The sequence below is a fragment of the Ascaphus truei genome, chromosome 2, assembly GCF_040206685.1.
Source record: "Ascaphus truei isolate aAscTru1 chromosome 2, aAscTru1.hap1, whole genome shotgun sequence".
In the NCBI taxonomy this organism is placed as follows: Eukaryota; Metazoa; Chordata; class Amphibia; order Anura; family Ascaphidae; genus Ascaphus; species Ascaphus truei.
In genome coordinates, this window is record NC_134484.1 from 420255734 (window position 1) to 420271428 (window position 15695).

General features: G+C 39.9%; 1 protein-coding gene across 1 annotated transcript in view; it reads left to right on the top strand.

Annotated features, from left to right (window-relative positions):
• Positions 1–15695, top strand: part of GPR158 (G protein-coupled receptor 158) — a 349303-nt gene that overhangs the window by 158063 nt on the left and 175545 nt on the right. Inside the window, exon 3 of the mRNA XM_075587610.1 lies at positions 14082–14184. Coding sequence (XP_075443725.1) covers positions 14082–14184 — 103 coding nt within the window. The remainder of the gene's footprint in view (positions 1–14081; positions 14185–15695) is intronic.

The window sequence follows — 15695 nt, forward strand, 5'->3', positions numbered from 1 at the left end:
TTTACCAGTGTTTTGATTGAGTGCAGAAAATTGCATTTTAGCGTTGTCTGCAATGCCGTCGAGAAACTCAAGTGGGCGATTGCGAATTCTTATCTTAAAAAATCTAATTGCAATTCAAACTGTCTTTTATTCCCGTACAGCACTTCAAGTGTTTGTGTATAATTGTAATTTGAAGATTAAAAATATGAGTTCATATACAGTACTGCTGCGGCACAGTTTATTCGAGCATTTGCCCGTTCTGTGCCGCAGCAGTAGCCTGGCGCGCGCCCGAGTGTGACGGGCGCGCGCCGAAGCAGCGGAAGAGCGCCCTCCGATCGGGGCGCTCTCCCTACCGCTGCCGGGTCCGCCGGGTCCCCCGGAACCCCCTGCCGCTGTCCCGCGATCGCGGGACACCAGGGCTCCCTCGGGGAGCCCCTGGACACGCGTGCAGGGGGCGCACGCTCCCGATGACGCGTGATAGCGCGTCTATGACGCGCGGCACGCCGAGGGGCGGCCACTAGCAAGCCGGGAGATTTCCCGGCTTGCGGTACCGACCACACTTCAATAAAGTGTGTCGGTAGTGTACATGGGAAAGAAGTTCTGAGGCTCCTTAGCTTTTAGCCATACAAAAATTCTCTAACTGTAAAAGATTTAAAATATAAACACACACAACAAAAAGTATTTTTAATGGATGTTTTATTTGTACAGGATAATAAAGTTAAAACGAATAATACAAAAATACGTCGCTCTCCTTCCGAATGTAAAATGTCTATTCCCCACATGCATTTATGTTAAATTGGAACCTTGTTGAAACGCATACAGTATGTGTGTCATCATATTTCTGCGCATGCATGTATGTTAAATTGGAACCTTGTTGAAACGCATATGTGTGTCATCATATTTCTGTGCACGTGGGGAATGTACAAAACAGTGGATACGTGCTACTGTACAGTAAGATATACAGTAGTGCATTTCCTCATGGAGTCGCTAAATATCTGCTGCACAGTAGTACAGTACTGCTGGCAGTGTATATAAATAGTAAAAACAACTTTTATTTTCTAGATTTATATAGTATAGTGTACATAGTGTACTGTAAGTTTATTAAAGCATTAAAAGCAAATTAATTTCATTACTGTACAGTACTATACAGTACAGTGCATTTAATAATGGAGTCGCTAGAGATGTGTTGCATAGCGATATTTGGGAGCTCTGTACCCCCGCCGCTGGGAACATCCAGCACGACACGCACGCTGTGCGTTCCAGGAGACGCTGTGCGGAAGTCAAGGAGCGACTCGTGATGTCATCGCCGAGCGCCCAACGAGGAGTAGTGGCAAGCAGCGTGCTAATCCTATGGACATTGACTCTTGCTGTTTTTCTACCCATCTTGAGCCTCGTGTCCTGGGAGTTTCTACTTGGGACTTACCCATCTACCACCCCAAGACGGAGAGTGCAGGACTCCACAGGTGTGGAGTGAGGAGCAGACGAGACGATTGCTGATCCATCCCCTGTTGAGATTCACTGGAGGGTGTCGCCTGCGGTCATCTCCTGGTGTGGTAAACCTATTAACCAACTGCTTGTGTAATTTATCTTGATGTACGCAGAACTATTTACTTTTAACCATAAAGTCACTTTTTAATACTATACATCACTATGTGCGTTGTGCGCCCTGTTCTTTTGTCTTTTGTGTAGCTCCTGGGGTGTCGAGCCACCCCCAAGAAAGGCTGCAGACCCACATTTAGTGTCTTATTCACCTATAAGGTTAACAATATTGTTTTTTATTCACGGTGCACTGTTCACTATTTGTTGTCCACCAGGTATTAGCTGCGCACTATCACCTATTTTTTACTGCTCTCAGCATGATGTCTGGGAGCTGAACAATCCTGGTGCTGGAGCGGGTGTGATTGTGGCAGCGGGCCACAAGAGTAGATGGTTGGGGAGGATGCTTTCCTCCTGTCGTGGCCTAGCTCTTACCGGGGTTATCATCTCCAACAGAAGGGTATATGTGTATTCTGGAGACAGAGGGAAAAGCAGTTTCTCCATAGGAGACTAAGGTGCCTCCAGGCCACCCTCCTGCATTGGACATACAGGGGCAGGGACTCGAAGTAAAGAATAGCGCCCCACAATGTTCCTCTCAATCTTATCCAGACGAACACCAATGCACCTATCCATATTCTCCATGGTCTCCAAAAGACGATCCATCTTGGCCTCCCTGTATTTGGTCTCTGTATTGCTCTGTTGAGTTGTCAGTGATTTCGATACCACTGAAAACATCCTTCATGCGGATGACCGAGCTGGATCTGGTGCAAGGAGTGCTGGTGTCACCGGGACGAACATCTGCGTGGCTTGGTGCTGGAGGAGATGAGCAGGGGGCTTCGTGATGAACATTGGCATTGCTGGGTGCAGGAGCGGGTGAGCTGGGGGTTTCCGGACGAGCATCGTCGTGGATGGGTGCTGGAGCAGGTGAGCTGGGGATTTCCAGACGAGCATCGGCATGGATGGATGCTGGAGCAGGTGAGCTGGGGGTTTCCAGACGAGCATCGTGGACAAAGGGTCAGAGCGGGTGGATGTTTTGGAATCGGTGCCGGTGGGCGATGGCAGTGAAAAATCCAGGACGTCCGATTCGGCTTCGGTGGGTACAGGGGCACTTCTGATGCCCGTCCAAAGAACTTGATCCTTGTTGATTTTGGCCAATTTCTTCTTTACATAATAAGGGCCAAGGTTCGTTGCCTTGGGAGCCTTTGGAACATTCGGAACCTTTTCTCTAGGCACCTTTGGCTTTTGCTTGAAAACAGCTTCCGACTTTTGCTTTATCGTGGTGGGCACAGCAGAAGAAAGCAGGTTCCTGCGTCCGTTGAATCGGGGTTGATCCATGAAAGATGGAAGAATGCACAATAAAGTATCTGTTCAAGAGCTCGTTCAGATAGAGATCAGCGTGTGGGAGGCTATTCATTTTTTGTCGTCTTTTATGCACTGTGTCCCTATTGGAATTTTTTGGTGCTGTGGACACGAGTTGCAGGTGTTAAAAGTGGGCATATACTGTACCTCTTGTGGTCCATTATAATTACGCCATCACTTCTGTTGATTTAATGCACATTGAATATACTTCGAATACACATCGAATTGGCTAATATTCCTCTGTGCTTGATTTATTTTCTAAAGCAGCAATGCCGAATAAAGTTATTTCAAAGGATCTCAGTATGAGAATACAGGACATGTACAAGAGAGGAGACAGAATTTTACAGAACAAATGCTGGTTACTGAAAAAGGGCCTCCATTTAGCACAAAGCACTGTCAACTATCATGCCCACGGTCAGGCAAAAAGGGTAAAGCGGAGTCCCCCAGTCACAACAGAGTAAGTAGTTTTGGTTTATTTCTGCAATTACTGTATTACTCTAAAAGCTTCTTGCATACAGTATCAAAAAGCATGTTTTTGTTTACTTGTTTTCTTTTCAATTATTTTAGGCCCAAGCAATTACTGTACTACGTACTTTGAGAAGAAAATATAAAAAACATTTTTTTTCTCTTTCTGCTTTTATTACTCAAATTCTTCTCTTTTCCTTTAAACTGTAGGATGGCAAAGCGTCTGGTGGATGAAATCAGCGAGTCTAATGATCAGCGCTATGCAGCAAGAGTCAAAACTGTTCTAGAGAACAGTCACAATATCACAGCATCGGAGACCAACATCAGGGGGATGAGACATCAATTGGAATGGAAATATGGACATGTCAAGTAAGTGTCTTACTGTAATAAAGTATAGTATAATGCAATACTGTAGTATGCAAAGTGACAGACCAGGGTTGATACTGTAATTACTGTGCCATAGTTAGGACAGTACAGGTAAAGTGTTGTACTGTACACTAGTGTACTGTAGGTAAAAGTGTGGTTTTACTGTACCTGTAAAATTATTCCTTGTCATTACAGAGCGTATCCAATGATAAGGGATTCCAACAAGGTAAAAAAAAGAGTGGACCAAGCACGGGCATGGATCGAAAGTGGCGAGAATTTTCAGGATGTCATCTTTTCTGATGAGACAACTGTAGCTCTTGAGAGATTTGCCACTTTTGCATGCCACAAAAAAGGACGCCTATCTCTGAAGCCGCGTCACAAGCACCAAGTGGAGATGCATGTGTGGGGTGCAATCTCTAGACGTGGACCAGGATGCATAATCATATTTGAGGGTAAAATAATGTACAAAGTCCCATGCTGTAGCGTTATGCACTGTACAGTACAACTGTGGTGTATTCTGTACCCTAATATTCAGTTTTAACATAATTTTTCTTCTCATGTTCCAGGACAAATATTTTTCCAAGAGCAAATAGTCACCCGTATTGTTGAATACATTAGGCAGGATTTCCCATCTGGTGGTCCCCGGTTCTTCCAGGACAATGACCCTAAACATACCGCATCTTCTGTCTATACTCTTGCGAGCGGTATCAACTTGGTTAAGACGCCACCGGAGTAAGTGCTCCAGTGTACATTAACTTTTTCTCATTGTTTTCAACTGTTTTTATCTAATCAACTAATTCGCCATTTTTTCCCCTCCCATTCCAGATCACCAGATTTGAACTCCATAGAACTAGTCAAAAAAGGAGGAATTAATACAATGGGAGAAGGATTGGCTCAGTAAGTAAAGACACTGACTGGCACTGAGTTTGAACAGTGGAACCTGCTTCAATTCCCGGAGTTAGTTTCTTGTGACCTTGGCAAGGCACTTTATCTCCCTGTGCCTCAGGCACCAAACAAACAGATTGCAAGCTCCATAGGGCAGGGACCTGTGCCTGCAAAATGTCTCTGTAAAGCACTATGTAAAACAAGCAGCACTGTGCAAGAACATGCTATTATTATTATTATTACAAGGAATAATGAGTTTCTGGAACGACATACTGACTGTACAAAGATGCAACAACTACATAAACTATATTAGAAGCGTTTTGCCCATTCTTTTAGAGTGTAATGGGAATGCCACCGGCATGTGTTAAGGTACAGTACTGTGCTAAGTTAAGTACAGGTACAGTAAGTATAGTACAGGTAAGTATAGTACTGACAATAACCTGATTAAATGTCTATACATACATATATACTCTAATACATGTTATGTCTCCGCTTACTCTCCACTTTATATATACTTAATTATATATCGAACTGTATGTATAGTATTTGTACTAGACATGTGTGTTTTACCTATTATTTTTTTTTTAATTCATTATAGTTTACATGTACGGCAAGTTATAGTTTATTCATTTTGTGTGGCTTTCAGTAGTTTTAACCAGCCAAGGCCTTCAATTCACTAATCCTGCAGCCATTTTTTTTCTTTCACAGATGTAGAACTACTGGAAGGGGGAGGGGGGAATGTCCAAGCTTATTGTACAGTACTGTGTGCATAATAACAGTCAATAGTTTGTCCTACTCCCCCCCCTCTCAATGACAAAAGAACTATGCGGTCGTTTACACTGGCTGAGGTGACTCAGCTAAACCCCATGGAATTAAAAACCACAATAGCCAAAACCTGAAACATTACAGTGTTTTTGTCTTTGTGTGTGAATGTCCTATTGTGAGTGTATGGTGTGGGGGGTGGAGGTGCCACTAAATTAGTCCATCTTGGTCTAATGCTGTGATGAGCCTACAGGATTAAAATTTAAAGAAATCATCTTAACTAATGTAAAATACAATAAAAGTTATGACTCCCTTGATACTGCAACATCATAGAGAAATACAAATTTAGTGATTTTATAAATGTAAAAATGTATAAAATATGAGAAAAATACATAAAAAGTTTTCCTTAAAATCACTCATTTATTAAGCCCTGCTCAAGAAAAAAAATGCCTTTATTTATTTATATTTGGACTTGAAATTCACATTGGCAGTGAAGTCATTCTAGACAATTCACTATGCAGGACTTCTAAGGTATGCGCATACGTGTGAAACCAGGCAAAGTAATTTCTCAGCCAAGAACCAAAGCCTGAAATATTGTGTCTTTCTGTGTGAATGTCATATCACCCGGCAGAGGTGTTGATAATGAGTTGAATGCCTTTACTGTAGCTTGGCTTAGTGAGGGTGGTGTGGGGGAAGGTGCAACTAAAATGTTTAATCTTGGTGTAATGCTGTGATGAGCATGCAGGATTACAGTTGAAAGACATCATTTGATATGTTAAGTTAGCAGTCCCTTGAGACCATGTTTGTGTGTATGGTATTTCCCTAAAATCACTAAAGCAGATCAAGCCTACCCAAAGTTTAGGGTATTGAATCAAATTCCCCCACCCCCCCCATATATATATATATATATATTCAGGGTTTCTTGACTGAATAAATTAACCTGCAAAGCCCAATTATACAGTAAAAAAGCAACCTCATTATTATTTTAACAATGTTATGATTTGAACAATGTTGAAATTGTTGAAATATTAAAAAAAAAGCATTACATAAAGTGTTTCTTCAAATCACTCATTTATTAATCCCTTCTTGAGAAAAATAAATAAAAAAAAGAAATGCCTTTTTTTTTTACTTGACTGGAAATTCACATTGGCAGTGAAGTCATTCTAGCCAAATTACAGTGCACGTATACTTATCAGCCATGCACATGCGTGTGAAAGCAGGAAAAGAAATTGATCAGCCAAGACCCGAAACATACATAATGTGTTTTCCTGTGTGCATGTCCTAGATCGGCCGGGGGAGGTGTTGATAACGAGACGAATGCCTTTTGCTTGGCTTTGTGTGTGTGTGGGGGGGGGGAGGTGCAACTAAAATGTTTCATCTTGGTGCAATGCTGTGATGAGCATGCAGGATTACAGTTGAAATAAATAATTTGAAATGTTGTAAATTATAATAAAAGTTTTCAGTCCCTTGAGACCATGTTTGTGTGTGTGATATTTCCCTAAAAAGTATGAAAAGATGACCAAAAAAATATGACAGTACTGTATGCCACCTCATAGAGAAATAAAAAGGTAGTGATTTTACAAATGTCAAAATTGATTAAATATTTTTTTTAAATGCATCGCATAAGGTTTTGTTTACAGCTAACAATTATTCTCTCCTTCTCCAAAAAATTTTTACTTTCATTTTTTTTGTTTCCCATTGGATTTCTACAGTAAGTCCGATTGGTAGTGAAGGCTTTCTATTGTATACTAGTTCACAATGAGCATGCGTGAAGAACCAGGAAATGTAAATTTCTATACCAGCAGACAAATCATGAAACCGTCTTAGACTCGCTCTGTTACAGGTAATTTCTCATAGCCCGGGGGAGGTTTTGATAGCTAGTCCCACGCCTTTGGTTTGTGGGGGTGAGAGGGAGGCGAGATGCAACTCAATTGGTCTGTCTTACAGTATTGCATGGATGATCAGGAAGGATTAGAAAACAACTGTTTGAACTGTTTGCAAATATAGTTATTTTCTAAATCTTAAAATTGATTAAATATGGAAAAAAATGCAACACTTAGGGCCTCATGCAGAGAGCAGCGCTATTTAGAATTGGAGAGGGGGAATTTTTTTTAGCTTTTTTGGAGAGTTTTTTTCTCCATATGCAGAAAGGGCAGAAAACTGCATTAACAAGCCTTTCTGCATATGGAGAGTTTCAACCAGCGCTATAAGCGCTGTTGAAACTAGTGGGGAAAAAAATCGGGGGTTTTTTTTTTCCCCCCTCCACCGGCCGCGGAGCGCCAGCTGCTTGGTGGAGAGGAAAAATGTTGAAAATCGCGCCATTTTTTGGGCGGGAACAGCCACTAGATGGCGATCGCGGCTCTCTGCATACGGCAGAAAAAAAAACTGGAGAGATTAGAAACTCTCCAGCCGCGCGGCGAATTTCAAGTAAAAAAAAAAAAAAATGGCGCTTTTTTTTAAACTTGCCTTTTCCGGCGGTTTAAAGCTCCATTTTTGCCGTCAAATGGCGAGATTCCTTTTTGCGCTGCTCTGTGCATGAGGCCCTTAATGTTTTCCATTAACCATGAAGTGAAATAAAATCAATAAACATCTCAGTGTGAAATTTTATTACAGCTTATGACATGTAATTGAATCACAGTGCACAGTGACTGTATAAAAGTAAAAAAGGCAACGTTTTAAAAAAGTGATATTAGATTTCAATCGAACTTCATCCTTATCTTATGATGCTCAATTTCAAAGTTTATTTTCTGGGAAAAAAATGATGCTATAAATTCCGGTAGTGTGCATGTGTCAAGTCATGCTCTAGTGCGCATGTGTACAAGCATTGACGGGCTATGGCATGCATACAGTACACTATACCAGGCTGCACTCCTCGGCACATCGCGCCACCCCCCTGCATGGCCCCGGCACTAAATGACGCACAGGGTCACTTGACAAAGGTCTGAGTGAGGCCGAAATGTTGTGTATCTTGAATAAATTCTTTCCTAAAGAAGCCCGTGGAGCCCTGGATCATCTCTCTTGTTGTTGTATACCTGGATTGCTGCAGATAGCCATCCCTGAACCAGGAGCTCCGGCATTGCGCAAGTATCGCATTTATTTGCAATTTTTTTGAGTGCTACACACCCATATATCTCTATGTGTACATTTCAGTGACATTTCTGCAGAGGCTAATGGCCCATCAGATTAACACAGCAGGGGTTCCTTGCAGTCTCATTCAGTTTGAATGGGACTGCCAGGGACCCACGCTGTTAATCCGATGGGCCATTAGTCTGTCTGCAGAAATGTGTGAAATGCATGTACCTAGCATATACCCAGCATTTACCCAGCATGTACCTGGGTCTTTTTGGAGATTGCCCCAGGTTTGTTTTAGCATAATCGTGGGCACTACAGTACTTACTGTACAAATCTTAAATGGATGAAACCCGACCTTTCTTCTTTTGAAGTCGCCATGAACAAACATACCGGCAAAAGCTGGTAGCACAGACCAATATCCTCTTGTATCTCCCGGAAGAGGGGCTGTGCAAACAAAAACAATCCTCATTAGTTAAAGTTTGCCTTATCAAATGCTTCCAGCCACGTTGGTTTGGTGAAAATGTGAAGAGTTCATATTTTTCAATGATATAGTCATAAAGTATATCTCTGCTAAAGTCGCCTTCTTATCTGTTCCAGCATTAATTGCAGAAAATATGAGAAATGCGTAACTACATTGTGGTTTGGTACAGTATAAGGACTTGACATGATTTCCATTCACCAAGTGCAGGGACAGCACTGTAGAATAATGGGACAAGCATTGTGTATACTGTGGAGATTTTAATTATGAAACCCCTAAATTTGATAACTTCTTCAGCGACCAAGGTCAATTTACAATGGATGACTATAGTGGCCACTCTTTATCTAGTTTGAAACACCTGCAAATTGACTACAAAAAATTCACTGGTTGCCCTGTGCAAAGGGATTCACTTTTGCCATCTTGCAGGAACACGCAGAACTGTACCCAAACAAATCACAATCACAGTAATCACGGAAATCAACAACGGTAAACAGGTGTGTGATTGCCAGTCTTCACAGAAGATTAATAAGTGGAAAATGCGTGGCATACAGCAGACAACAAAAACGGCGCCGAGAAATGATCGAATAATGGTCGCTGCATCTGTATGAATGTGTCATAGGATGCCTTACTGCTTAGTACCGCTTAGCAAATATGGGCTATGATGACTTGTGAGTCGGGCTTGTTAGTCTTTTGAAATAACACTATATTTACTAAATAAAATATACAAAAAAAAAAGGTTTGTAAATGTTGGGGGTGATCATTAAAATGATATTAAATGTTTTTTTCTGGTGCCTATTAAATACTTTATAATATCACTACTATGCCTCAGTTTCCTAGTGCCTCTATTGAGCGTCACATTCTCTCATTATTCTTTAATGAGATATTAGACATTGATGTACATCAATGAGCTCTCTGTTTTTGTTTTGCCTAAGTTAACAACACTTTCGAAACTTGATTTTTTCTTAATAATTGCTTACTTTATGTTTCTAACTTTGATCTTTAAGGCTCCTACATTTTTCAGCTTACCCCCCAAAGTGATTAAAAATATATTGAGCGTAAAGGCGGTGTTGCCACTGCAGCTTCTTAAATTCAACTGGTTGAAGTAATGCCAGATAAAGAAGCAGTTAGTAGGATAGATAGTAGTTGATAAATACAATCATCACAGAGATAATGTGGCATAAGCGACCCATATCAGTTGAGTACTGTGCTCTCTGTTTTTGTTTTGCCTATTACCCCAGTTCACAGTGTGCACCTGACACTCATCACTACTGTATAAGTTAATTATTATTTTGGTCTACTAGTAAGGTGACTTAGGCAATCATTAGCCTCCTCTTGGCTTTTGGTGTAAACTTACAAACATGCTGTCAGATAATAAAATCGTGCATGGGCTTAGAGCGTCGGAAGGGTTCTTATTTCATTGCCCCACTGGGTAAATATGTGCCTGTCAAGGATGTCACACATGAGCACGTGACTTCTATATGTGACAAGGGTTAATACACACAGCTACCTAGATGACTGACTTTTCTCCCCTGCAAGGTCCCTCAATTTAGTAATATCCCCTCAATCAGTCACAAATATAACCATATATCAGTGTCACTACCAAGTATAAAGAAAAGTATCATCGCTAGTAGTCCTTGGTTGCTGTTTACTAAGAAAAATATCTATTGTAGCAAAATGTGTCCGAAAATGCAGTTACTCTCTTCAAAGAATGCAAAGTTTAATTAGGGCCCAAAGACAATACTTATTACATTTTAGATTTTATATACAGTAGTACAGTGCTTAGTTACAGAAAAATAAGGTTAAAAGAAACAAACAATACATTCAGACAGTTTAATCAAAATAATGGGTTAAAGAAACAGAAATTGCTAACATAGATTGCCGCATATATTTAGGCTCCTAAAAAGGGGTTTGACTTGAAAATATGAGAATCTATGTGTCATAGCATTGACACTCCCTTGGGTGAATATTACCTTTATATTTCAAATGCATGGTTTTTATTCTCAAAGCCCCTGCATTTAAACAGAATAAGTCCACCTTCTGAACTCCCCATCCTCATTCTCCAGTGACACCTTTAAGGCTTGGAGAGAGAAAATAGTTTTCTTTTGAATTAAAAAATACCTTAGTGTAGAAACATTTTCAACTTTATCCAGTAGCTCCTAGAATATTGTGACCTGTATCAATGTGTTCAACTAATCAAAATGTATATTTACTGATCTGCAGTATCTTTATACGCTCAGGTCCATCTTTGATGGACAGATAGATATCTCACATATGCAGTTTAACTAGTCTAGAATCTTTGGACACAATTGAAACAGCTGAACGTGCTGACTAGAAATATGTCTTTATTCTTGTGCATGATATCAGATCCAAGATATCTTTTATTTTTAGTACAGATTAAACTGAATGGTGACCCCTTAGTCACCTTTCTCTACTACTTCAGGGGAAGATTTCAAGAATGTGAGGTCTACTTTGAGGATTACACCAAGGGCCTCTGGTAGGTCTGGGTACTGTTACTAGACCACTATAATATACCGATCACGTTAGTGGGCCATCAATGATAACCCCAGGTACTCTGGGTAATTTTACCTGTCGTCCTCCTCTAAACATCTCCTTGTTTGTGGACCAATAAATACCTTATGCTAGTTTAGCTTACATGGAATAAAAATAAGTATTTAAAAAATGTTCGTTAACCCATTTTGTCCCAGATTAAAAACGGAATATTTTTATGTATTATCATGACAGTGTCTAAGAACTATATTTACTAAGCAGTGCTTTTCCATAACATACCTTATAGCTCATTCACTTTATAATAATGGCATCAAATACTGTAGGTCAAACTTGAAACAAAAATTGAAATATACTGTAGTTTTGTTGACAGTACCAATTACAAAAGTTTTAAAAGTTCTTAATTTTCAAAAAGCCACTTACTTGAAAGATTATATTTACTAAACACAATCCATCAAATTGGTAGGACATTTACATTTTTTTATGTAAGCTAAATTGAATACTCTACTTATGGAATAACCCATCTTTGGACTAAGGTGAATTAATGGCAGTGATGAGTTTAATCAACTGAATGTAGGTGCCTTAAAAAAAAGAGAACATCAAATAAGCTTATTTTATTATTATTTTTTTATATTACAATGTTGTTAATATTTTGAAAGCTTTCACAATCTTCTCTAATATTGTTTTAGTAAAACTGTTTGTGGCCCTGATAATCGGCAAGTAAATTGTCATTCCCTAATATTTTTACTTTGCACTATATGTGTAAAGTAATTATGAGACCATCGTTAGCAGATAAAGGGGATGACAATACATATCTAAACAAAATAGAAATACTGGGGGTCCAGTCAAAATAAAAACATAATATATTTTTTCATAGGAATAAACAAAGCTTTCATTTTGAGGGCGATTGTATCTTACCAAGGAAAACTATACATTTGTTAATGTATTTTCCCATTTATTTATCTTCTCTTAGCATAAAATGTTGATGTAGCTATAAAGGGATGGTGGGAGAGGCGGGAGAGAGAGGGAGGTGCTTACCAACTCTATATATTTGGTATGGAAATCCTTTTAGGTAGTGTGGGATGGGAATCATTTAAATATACTTTGCATAGTCATTAGCATATTAATCATGCAGGTACATCAGGTGATTAATCTAAACCCTGAAGGAAAAAAAAGGGAGGGTGGTGGAGGAGGATGGGGACCTGAGATATCCTAATTTATATGTATAATATATTCAAATGATTTAAATTGTCATATTTACCAGGTATCTCTCCACATGTTGTATGGAGGAATACAAGTCAGAGGGGACTGTTCTCCTCCTCCTCCCTTCGCATGTTAAATGTTTAAATAGTTAAATTAAATGTTTTTAAAAAAGATTATTGAAAGGCTAGAGGAGAGAGAGAACAAGAGACAACAAACTCTGGTTAAATTTATAGATTTACAGTCCTATATAATCTGCTGATATGTTACATGGTGAAATAGTACACTATTTTTGTAATTATGACTGTATAGCTCTATGCAATTGTGTATTTTATTAACAACATTTTTTAATAAGTAAGTGAATATGGTGATAATGCCATTAAAATATATAGCTTGGAAGCGCATTGCAATAGTAAAAATGTACACCAATTACACAAATTAATAAATAGGGCTCCCCTATAACATTTACAAGACTGATGTGCAACTTGTGAAAGATGTGTGAATTCACTTTTGAGCATTACTGTATATATCTTGCTTTATGATTGATGATTTCTGATACGTTTTTTCTACCATAACTTGATTGTGTGAAACATGCAGTAGAATGTGAAACAGAGCATGATTTGTTGTACCAGTACTTGCTTTTCTCAAATATAGTATGCTTCCCTCCTGTACTATGTTGAAACCCTTTACATATGTTACAATTTCAATCATATTCTCCCCATCCCCTTTCTCTTCTAAGATGTACATATTAAGGTCCTTAGTATTTCTTGATACATTTTGTGCTGTAGACCAAGGGTGCGCACATTTTCCTACGTGCTCCCCTGTCTCCTCTCCTATCTGACTCACGCCCCACTGTCTCCTCTTCCCTCTGGCGTCAAATTACGTTGCGGGGTCATTAGACGCCGGGTTGCCATGGAGAAGTGTCGCTGGACGGGAAAGTGAGTAAAAGTTACAGAGGCCTCATGCGATCCCAGGCATTTATTTTAAGTGCTTTCGGGGAAGCCCGGGGCCTCTGTAACAGCCACAGCCGCCACCCCCAGAAAATCACACACCCCCCACCTGTAGACCATACATCATTTTAGTAGCAGTTCTCTGCACCATTTCCCATGTATGTATGTTCTTCCGGAGATTTGAATTGCATATCTATACCCACATGATGACATGATCCTGTATTTGGTCTTCCGCCATAAAATTAGAAGGGAAGGAAAGGCAGGTTGTGCTCAGCGCACACTCATATCACACCATAGAGAGTAGCTAGGATAATTGAGGTTTATGGGTAGATCATTATTTGATTAATATTTTCATTGCATGAGATGCACTAGATGTGCTCCTTGAATGACTATCATATTAGGCTTCTACAAATCACGCAAATGTGTATGAGTTTTATATGCAAGAATACAGTGCCGTTGCATACAAGAGAGCAGTTATTGAGGTTACGGTACATACGTTACATTGCCTGTTTTCTTTATTTCAGTGTATACCAATTAAGGGTCTTGGATTTGTTCTTGGAGCCTACAAATGCATTTGCAAAGCTGGATTCTATCATCCTGACATCTTTTCGGTGAATGGCTTTCAAAGTAAGTGCTTTTTCGGTGGAGCAAAAAAAAAAAATGGCATTAATAATGCAGAACTTCTTGTCAGGGTTAGATGGTAAATTCCCAGTGGTGAGCAACTTTATAATTATATAATCACTTAAGGAGGTTCAGCCCTTTGATTTGTTATCTGCTGTACTCTGGGACCCTATAAAAACAAACCTATTTTAGTCATATTTGGCTTGTAAATAAACAAAAATGATGGCACAGGATAAAGAGATTGCTTTCAATTTCTGCTTTTAAAGCAATATGGGATGGGTTTTTTTGTTGGAGGAGCCTGGTATATTTTACTGTTTAAAAAAAAAAAATATTGTGATCATCACTACTTGTGTGATATTAATTGTCTCTAATTCCAGAGAAACAGGATTTGGGGAGATCTGTTACACAATATATTAAATAAAAAGGTACTTAATGGTGAAAAGAACTGAGGGGAGAGGGAGTGGCTCAGTGAGTAAAGACACTGACTGACACAGAGTTTGAAGCAGAGGAACCTGGTTCAATTCCATGCGACCTTGGGCAAGTCACTTTATCTCCCTGTGCCTCAGGCACCAAAAACATAGATTGTAAGCTCTACAGGGCAGGGACCTGTGCCTGCAAAATGTCTCTGTAAAACTAGCAGCGCTATACAGGAACATGCTATTATTATTTTAAAAAAATTAACCCCTTAAGCATTTCCAAGAGTGACAGACATTGTATTGCAGCCTTTTGGATGCAATTTAATGAAAGTGAGAGGTAAATTTATTCCACACGTTTTGGGGTTTTGATATGTTTTTCTCTAAATGTTTGTCGGATTATAACATATGTAGGTTTTTTTTCATATGACCATAACATAATTGTCATGCGTGTATTGCAAGATCTGTCCCTTTTGAGTTATAATACAAAATTATTGCAATACAAGTTTCACCCAACCTATTCCAGATTTATAGAAAGAAACTCCTGAGCCCTTGTGAGGGAGTCGACATGATGAGAGGGACGGCTAGCCCGCTGGTCATGTTAGGGTTAAAAGAGGGCCGGCTTTAGGGTATTTAAGGGAGGAGAGTTCTGCTTACCTGCAAAATACAGGAGAAAGGCAGCATTGCGGCGGTGGAGCAGCAAGAGATCGATTGGATGTTGCTGCAATTCAGAGAACCAACACAAAGGCATGGCGCAGGCTGGCTTACGGCCCAGATGAAAGGGGCTGAGCTTTGGTAGTCAAGGCAATATAGGACACAAGATAGCCCCACAAGGCAGGGAGCCCAGACGTAAGCTCCAGTGAACATCACAGAAAGGCAGGAGCCTTTGCAGAGGCTTGATCTGAGTCAGGAGGGCCTGAGGATGCAGGGTGATTTGGAGGACATTCTGGACTGCTTGGAGAAGGAAGGTCTGTGTCAGAGGGGAAGAGGATCTAGGAAGAGATTGTAAGGGGTTCATTCTAGAGTAACAAAAGTCTAGACCCCTTCAAAGTTTACCGCAGACACTGAAAAGCGGGCAAGTTGAGGAGGAAGTTTTGGGGTGAT